Consider the following 8908-nt stretch of genomic DNA (forward strand, 5'->3'; position numbering starts at 1 on the left):
AGTGTTGCTGTGGGTAGAGGCTTAAGTCGGAAAAAAAAAAAACTTTGTGGGAGGGCCGTGCCGAATTCTCCGGGATGCATGCCGGCCAACTGTGGCCGGCTGGCACAGGGTGGGGTCTTTGCTGCCCTTTGTTTTTTCCCCTTACTTTTCTTTTCTTTTTGCTGCCTCTCGGACTACGTGACGCCAGACTCTAGAGGTATATGCCCTTCCCCCTTCAGGGCGTGTTCCTTTGCGGCTGCTTGCAATGTGTGGGCGCAGGTTACCCAGAGTGGGAACTGCCTTTTGCTGGCCTTTGGGTAAAACGATAGAAGAGGGTGGAATGATCAAAGACAGTGTTACAGTCTCCCATCACCCTGAGAGGCTGTGATTGACGCTATTGCTGCGGAACGGCCGCCTTTGGTTCCCCTTGCCCACTGTCCGCGCACACGGACGTTGCCGATTGCCCGTCAGGGCGTGTGCCTTTGCGGCTGCTTTCAAGGTGTTGGCAGAACGTTTCGCCGAGTGGTAAATGTTTTTTGCTGGCCTGTGGGTAAAACAATAGAAGAGGGTGGAATGATCAAAGACAGTGTTACAGTCTCCCATCACCCTGAGAGGTTGTGATTGACGCTGTTGCTGCGGAAAGGCCGCCTTTGGTTCCCCTTGCCCACTGTCCGCGCACACGGACGTTGCCGATTGCCCGTCAGGGCGTGTGCCTTTGCGGCTGCTTTCAAGGAGTGGGCGCAAGTTCCGTCTCGTGGAAACTGTTTCTTGCTGGTCTGTTGGTAATAACGAGGGTGGAGTGATCACAGACTGTGGGACAGTGTCCCATTCACCTTAAAAGGAAGTGTACTCAACGATGTGGCGGCAGAACGGCCGCCTTTGGTTCCCCTTGCCCACTGTCCGCGCACACGGACGTTGCCGATTGCCCGTCAGGGCGTGTGCCTTTGCGGCTGCTTTCAAGGAGTGGGCGCAAGTTCCGTCTCGTGGAAACTGTTTCTTGCTGTTCCCCTCGCCCTCTGGCCGCGCACGCGGAATCACTGAAAGAAGTGGGACACCTTGGCCTTTACCACTTCTCAAAATTGTCTTCTTTTACTGTACCATTGCCTTGTGCGGGTGTAGTCGAGAGCATGTGATGATAATCTTACGCAGAGTAAGAAGTAGAGAATCAATCCACTCAGAATCTCTTATGCTATTAAAAACAATTACTTAATAATGCCTTCATGTTTCCTTTGGAATCCACATTTCTGCTTTGTTTCTACTTTGAATTACTTTCTACTACATTACACACTATATCTTTCATAATTGTACTTCCTCAAGTTTACTTAAACTGTATGTATACCAACCAACTGAAGTCATTTCCCTCTATCCAGGTCATCTGCAGGAGAACTTTAATAACCCCTGAAGAACACACTAGTCTTACCTGCAGTGGAACTGCATGGAAACATGTGTCTAACATCAGAGCCTTAAAACCTTCCCCCTCCAAAAAGCATTATAGGTCTGTGTGGTCGTTTGTAGCCTATTTAAGAATAGCTTGACAGGCCAATAGTATTTCGCACTGTATAGTTTTTTAACTGTCAAACTACCTCCTCTTCAGTCCTCGGACTCGAGCCGTGTTTTTACACCACTGTTTTTTAAGCTGGTAATGCTGTATGCTGACTGTGACTTCAGTTATATCTTATGTCTTATTGACCCAACATGAACACAGAAGAGTCTCACTGATCAAAGCCAAACGGGCCTACCACTGCTGAAATAAGCAGATTTCTTGGATTGGACTTGTTGAAGAAAAGCATATAACACATCATATCAGGTTATTATTATCCAAATAAAGCACCATAAATGCATGTTATACAACCAAGGAGACATAAGAAGTCGTTCTATATGCTGAAATGATATGTTGCTATTGCTTACTTTATGAATTTAGCTTCAAAATATCACAATATAATGGAATCATTGACTACAGAAATGGCTAGATTTTTCCAGAGGCTAGACGGTTTGCTGTTATGGAGTGTATCTTTGTGTCATGGGTTGTGGTGTGTGGGCGTGGTGCCGGCCAACGGTGGCCGGCCCCCCGGGTCTGATGGGCTTGGGCCCACATTTTGAAAGCAGACGTGAAGAAAGCATGCCCTTCCCCCTCTGGGTTCAGCGGTGTGGGCGTGGGGCCGGCCAACGGTGGCCGGCCCCCCGGGTCTGATGGGCTTGGGCCCACGTTTTGAAAGCAGACGTGAAGAAAGCATGCCCTTCCCCCTCTGGGTTCAGCGGTGTGGGCGTGGGGCCGGCCAACGGTGTCCGGCCCCCCGGGTCTGAGGGGCTTGGGCCCACATTTTGCAATCAGACGTGAAGAAAGCCTGCCCTTCCCCGTGGGTTGCGGCGTGTGGGCGTGGGGCCGGCCAACGGTGGCCGGCCCCCCGGGTCTGAGGGGCTTGGGCCCACATTTTGCAAGCAGACGTGAAGAAAGCCTGCCCTTCCCCGTGGGTTGCGGCGTGTGGGCGTGGGGCCGGCCAACGGTGGCCGGCCCCCCGGGTCTGAGGGGCTTGGGCCCACATTTTGCAAGCAGACGTGAAGAAAGCATGCCCTTCCCCCTGTGGGTCCAGCGGTGTGGGCGTGGGGCCGGCCAACGGTGGCCGGCCCCCCGGGTCTGAGGGGCTTGGGCCCACATTTTGCAAGCAGACGTGAAGAAAGCCTGCCCTTCCCCGTGGGTTGCGGCGTGTGGGCGTGGGGCCGGCCAACGGTGGCCGGCCCCCCGGGTCTGAGGGGCTTGGGCCCACATTTTGCAAGCAGACGTGAAGAAAGCCTGCCCTTCCCCGTGGGTTGCGGCGTGTGGGCGTGGGGCCGGCCAACGGTGGCCGGCCCCCCGGGTCTGAGGGGCTTGGGCCCACATTTTGCAAGCAGACGTGAAGAAAGCCTGCCCTTCCCCGTGGGTTGCGGCGTGTGGGCGTGGGGCCGGCCAACGGTGGCCGGCCCCCCGGGTCTGAGGGGCTTGGGCCCACATTTCCTTTTTTTTGGTCTTCTCTCTCTTTCTCTGGGAAGGGTGCCGGCCAACGGTGGCCGGCCTAGTATTTTAAAGTGTGGGCCTTTTTGGCGGTGGCTTTTTCTGTCTTTTCTTTGGTCTTTGCTGCCTCTCGGCCTACGTGGCCGAGTTTCCCCGATGCACCGCCTCTCTCTTCTCTCTCGGCTGTCGTTCTTTAGCCCTTTATGCGAGTTTGCACCGAAGCCTCCTTTGGGGCGACGGCCCCTCTTTCTTCCTGTCTGGGAATCGTGCGGGCCAACGGTGGCCGGCCTAGTATTTTATAGTGTGGGCCTTTTTGGCGGTGGCTTTTTCTGTCTTTTCTTTGGTCTTTGCTGCCTCTCGGCCTACGTGGCCGAGTTTCCCCCGATGCACCGCCTCTCTCTTCTCTCTCGGCTGTCGTTCTTTAGCCCTTTATGCGAGTTTGCACCGAAGCCTCCTTTGGGGCGACGGCCCCTCTTTCTTCCTGTCTGGGAATCGTGCGGGCCAACGGTGGCCGGCCTAGTATTTTATAGTGTGGGCCTTTTTGGCGGTGGCTTTTTCTGTCTTTTCTTTGGTCTTTGCTGCCTCTCGGCCTACGTGGCCGAGTTTCCCCCGATGCACCGCCTCTCTCTTCTCTCTCGGCTGTCGTTCTTTAGCCCTTTATGCGAGTTTGCACCGAAGCCTCCTTTGGGGCGACGGCCCCTCTTTCTTCCTGTCTGGGAATCGTGCGGGCCAACGGTGGCCGGCCTAGTATTTTATAGTGTGGGCCTTTTTGGCGGTGGCTTTTTCTGTCTTTTCTTTGGTCTTTGCTGCCTCTCGGCCGGGCCTACGTGGCCGAGTTTCCCCGATGTACCGCCTCTCTCTTCTCTCGCCGGCTGTCGTTCTTTAGCCCTTTATGCTATTTTGCACAGAAGCCTCCTTTGGGGCGGTGTCCTCTGGTTTTTTTTCTTTCTCTCTCTCTCTCTCAGGGATGCGTGCCGGCAAACATTGGCCGGCCCGGCTTAATGTATGGGCCTTGTCGCCTGTGGCTTTTTTCTTTCTTTTCTTTTCTTTTCTTTTCTTTTTGCTGCCTCTCGGCCTACGTGGCCGAGTTTCCCCCGATGCACCGCCTCTCTCTTCTCTCTCGGCTGTCGTTCTTTAGCCCTTTATGCGAGTTTGCACCGAAGCCTCCTTTGGGGCGACGGCCCCTCTTTCTTCCTGTCTGGGAATCGTGCGGGCCAACGGTGGCCGGCCTAGTATTTTATAGTGTGGGCCTTTTTGGCGGTGGCTTTTTCTGTCTTTTCTTTGGTCTTTGCTGCCTCTCGGCCGGGCCTACGTGGCCGAGTTTCCCCGATGTACCGCCTCTCTCTTCTCTCGCCGGCTGTCGTTCTTTAGCCCTTTATGCTATTTTGCACAGAAGCCTCCTTTGGGGCGGTGTCCTCTGGTTTTTTTTCTCTCTCTCTCTCTCTCTCAGGGATGCGTGCCGGCAAACATTGGCCGGCCCGGCTTAATGTATGGGCCTTGTCGCCTGTGGCTTTTTTCTTTCTTTTCTTTTCTTTTCTTTTCTTTTTGCTGCCTCTCGGCCTACGTGGCCGAGTTTCCCCCGATGCACCGCCTCTCTCTTCTCTCTCGGCTGTCGTTCTTTAGCCCTTTATGCGAGTTTGCACCGAAGCCTCCTTTGGGGCGACGGCCCCTCTTTCTTCCTGTCTGGGAATCGTGCGGGCCAACGGTGGCCGGCCTAGTATTTTATAGTGTGGGCCTTTTTGGCGGTGGCTTTTTCTGTCTTTTCTTTGGTCTTTGCTGCCTCTCGGCCGGGCCTACGTGGCCGAGTTTCCCCGATGTACCGCCTCTCTCTTCTCTCGCCGGCTGTCGTTCTTTAGCCCTTTATGCTATTTTGCACAGAAGCCTCCTTTGGGGCGGTGTCCTCTGGTTTTTTTTCTCTCTCTCTCTCTCTCTCAGGGATGCGTGCCGGCAAACAGTGGCCGGCCCGGCTTAATGTATGGGCCTTGTCGCCTGTGGCTTTTTTCTTACTTTTCTTTTCTTTTCTTTTCTTTTTGCTGCCTCTCGGCCTACGTGGTCGGGTTTCCCACGATGCACCGCCTCTCTCTTCTCTCGCCGGCTGTCGTTCTTTACCCCTTTATGCGATTTTGCACAGAAGCCTCCTTTGGGGCGGCGGCCCCTCTTTCTTCCTCACAGGGAAGCGTGCCGGCCAACGGTGGCACGCCTAGTATTTCAACGTGTGGGCCTTGTCGGCCTATGTGGTCGACGTGTTTCCCACGATGCACCGCCTCTGTCTTCTCTCGCGGCTGTCGTTCTTTACCCCTTGGTGCAATCTTGCACAGAACCCTTTTGACAGATGGAAGGGCTATCTGAGCCTTGCGAAAGTGGTTACGGAGATCATCGCGGAACGCAAGAAGGTCCCATTTCCATCTCAGAGTTTGGACACAATGGAGTACGACATGCAGCTAGTCCTCAACGAGGACAACTTTGAAACAGCATCACAATGGGTTAATGGAAGCAGTTCCAGCAGCAAGAGCTCCAAAGGTAGTGCCAATGGCCAGGCTTCCCAAAACAAGGAGATTTGCAATTTCTGCAAACACAACGGGGAATCCAAGCAGGTCTATTCGTCCCACCGGCTGAAGGGGATGGACGGCACCGTGGAGTGCCCCATCTTGCGCAAATACACCTGTCCGCTCTGCGGTGCCACGGGCGAAAAGGCCCATACTTTAAAATACTGCCCACTGAGCCAAGGGAAGAGGTCGCTGTATCGCAAGTGCGGACGTAACTCGGCTGGACGCAAGGTGAGGAGATAAGAAGATCAGGAGAAGACCGAAGCATTTATTCTTAGTTTTAGTTTGACTTTGTAAAAGAACAACATTTGATTTCGAGCATCATTAACACTCTTTACATTTCCTCCCACTTTGTTTCAGGTTTGGAGAATGGAAGCCCAATTCTCTTAGACTACATTTGTGAGTCCAGAAATGTTTTTTTATGTATATTGTTGCCTTCTTTCACATTTGTTGTACCTAGGTTAATTATATTGTGTTTCTTTTAGATGTGTCAGTTGCCTAGTGTGATGATTCATGGGCCCTGCAGTCCTATTCCTGACAGTATTGTGGCAGATGAGGAGGAAAATATGGAGTTTTCCCCAGATTTCCGGTCGGAGTCAGAGCCTTGGCAGCTGCCTGAAGTTCTAGTCCAAGAACCAATTAAACCTGACCTTGGTGGGAACTCTCCCCCTTATGGGAGAAAACAGGCTTACACGACTGATAGAGGATCGAGAGAAAAATTTAGAAGTACTGCTCGCCTTGCTGCCAAATATGCCACTGATTAGAAGTATTTCCCCTGAGAAAATACGGGGAGTCTTGCACCTGCAAGCTGGTTTCCTTCGCTCCCTGTTCTCTAGGGAAAGTGATTGTTGTTTGGGGAAACGAGACCCAATATAGGGAAATTGCGCGAAGGATTCCTTGCGGAGTCAATTCGTCAGCTCCTGGAGAGAGGTCATGTGTGTGTGGACTTCGAATCCTGTTCCTTGCCTCCTGAATCTAGTTCCAAGCCTTGTCCTCGTCTCACGGATTTACCACAGATCTTGTTCCATGCTTCAAGTTGCTTTGCCTTTAGCCACAGCTCCAGCCACGTTCCAAGTAACTTTCAGCCTTGTGTCAAGCTTCATTGGATTCAAGACTTTTTCTGTTTTCCCAACGCTTTGCTTGGCAAAGCGTGTGTTGCGGTTATTGGATTATAATCTTTGGACTCTAATATTTCATATTGGACAATAATCTGCTGGACTATATTTGGCCTCATTTGAAAGGTCTGCTTCTGAACTTTATTCTACACTTGTTTTTATTGACTTTATATATTCCTTTAATAAAGATATTAGATAGAATCTGGCCTCAGTGTATGGTTATTGGTGCCCAGCAGCCTAGATCCTGACACCTTGTATCATGCTTTTTTATACATATAATCATGTTTTTTACATATGTAATATCACGTTCCTTTGACATCTGTAATTGCCTTATATCATATTTTATATTGTGTTTTATATATGCAGTTACTTTACATGTTTCTTTTATGTATGGATGTATAATTTTTACATGTTTAATTATATTATTTGCAACTATAATTGCCTAATATCATGCTTCTTTTATATATGCAATGACATCATGTTTATTTAACGTATATAAGTGCCTTATATCATGTCCGGGTTATCATGTGTGTCTCCAGAGGGATGCAGCCCTATCCTTTGCAGGGAAAATATAGAAATATCTTCTAAATGGCTACTGTCTAGAATTTTGTTTTGTAAAGAAAGGAAAAGTTTATATGCTATTGGAAAGAAAGATACTATTTTATGTTTAAATTTTGGAAAGGAATAGAATTGGTTATTATTACTGTGGTCTAACCTTCAATTGTTTGCAAGTTGTTCTAAAGTTTGGATCGTAGAGTTTAATAAACAGAGTTTATGGTTTTGGCATCAAAACTGTTCATGTTGTGCTTAAATGGGATTGAATTTTCTTTAATTTGTGGCCCATAATAGGCTGGTTATAAGCCTGATCTGGAAGGCAGCCAAGGCAAAGACCATTGAGCTGCTGAACTTGCAGACTGAAAGGTCCCAGGTTCAAATCCCGGGAGCAGAGTGAGCGCCCGCTGTTAGCTCCAGCTTCTGCCAACCTAGCAGCTTGAAAACATGCCAATGTGAGTAGATGAATAGGTACCGCTGTGGCGGGAAGGTAATGGCACTCCATGTAGTCATGCCGACCACATGACCTTGGAGGTGTCTATGGACAACACTGGCTCTTGGGGTTAGAAATGGAGGTGAGCACAACCCCCAGAGTCAGACATGACTGAACTTAACGTCAAGGGATACCTTTACACACACACACATGCAGGGACTACACCAATTTAACAAAGTTTCAGCCACAAAAACAAAGTTTCTAAAGTAGAGCAATGACTTTCACAGTAAAGACAACCCAATTTAACAGGAAATAAGACTTTCAAACCAGGAACAGATTTCTGCAATTATTAAAAAATGGTTCATTATAAAAGCTATGAAAATTTGCCAAAAATCAGAGGATAAGGGAAACGTTCCACATTTTGGTGAGCTATCAGTGTTAAATGTGTTCTACCACTGTACCAAGTTTGAAGAAGATCACTCAAAAAATGAGGGCGGGAGAGCCCCCTAAGTCCCCCCCCCCCCTTCGGGCTGTTTTTGGGCCACCGCGCATGCGCGTCCGCCATTAACGAATTAATTTCGAAAATAACGAATTTTCGTTAATTTCGAAAAATTTTGGGGGCCAAATTCGTTATTAGCAACAAAAACGAAAAACTGCCCCCTCTAGTTTTGAAACGAGTTTAGAATCAAATTTTTCATGGATCGATCAAGCCTACTAATTTCAATACCTTCAATGCTTCTATGAAAATGGGGCCAAGAAACCATTCCAAGTATTTACCTGAACTTGAAGGAACTGGGTCAGGGTTCAATACCTAGGAGAGCTCTTTTCAAGTCAACGCAAAAGCTACAGTAGATAGAGCAACATGGAAGTCACCAGATCCCATTGACTATGGAAAGATTAAAAGAACCAGAAATGAGAGGTTTTTTCCATTAACTAAGGACTCTTCACACCTATCTTATTTTACACGGCTCGACTGTATTTTTGGGCTTCAGCCATGGAGCCTGATGGCTTCCATCACACTCCAGGGTAGTTCTGTGGCTGGAGTGCTGCTGCCGCCAAAAAAAAAAAAAAAGGCGATGGCAGACAATAGCAGACTCCCTGTCTTTCCATACAGAAGGATGAGTTAAGCTTCGAAAAAAGCCCCCCCCCCCCATGTGATGAGGAAGGGAGGAAGCCACGATGGAATGGAGCATGGGTCCCCATGCTCCCGTGTGACCACCGGTGGGACGAAGCGATCCAGGACTCCTTCAGCGACATGTGTGACATGGTAGTGAATCACACTGAAAGGGTCTTC

The 8908-nt window shown here is 49.7% G+C and overlaps 1 protein-coding gene across 2 annotated transcripts; it reads left to right on the forward strand.

The window, feature by feature from the left end:
• Positions 1-2996: 2996 nt before the first annotated feature.
• Positions 2997-8324, forward strand: LOC134298362 (nanos homolog 2-like). 2 transcript variants are annotated; one of them, XM_062978259.1, is made up of 3 exons: positions 2997-5745; positions 5875-5913; positions 6000-8323. In XM_062978259.1, the coding sequence occupies exons 1-2, from the start codon at positions 5224-5226 to the stop codon at positions 5902-5904; spliced, it is 552 nt and encodes a 183-aa protein (XP_062834329.1). In that variant the 5' UTR covers positions 2997-5223; the 3' UTR covers positions 5905-5913; positions 6000-8323. The 2 variants fall into 2 exon arrangements, 1 of the variants encoding a protein (XP_062834329.1); XR_010005401.1 differs by having other exon boundaries at positions 2998-5913; positions 6000-8324.
• Positions 8325-8908: the final 584 nt, after the last annotated feature.

This window comes from Anolis carolinensis, chromosome 4 (genome assembly GCF_035594765.1).
Source record: "Anolis carolinensis isolate JA03-04 chromosome 4, rAnoCar3.1.pri, whole genome shotgun sequence".
Lineage (NCBI taxonomy): Eukaryota > Metazoa > Chordata > Lepidosauria > Squamata > Dactyloidae > Anolis > Anolis carolinensis.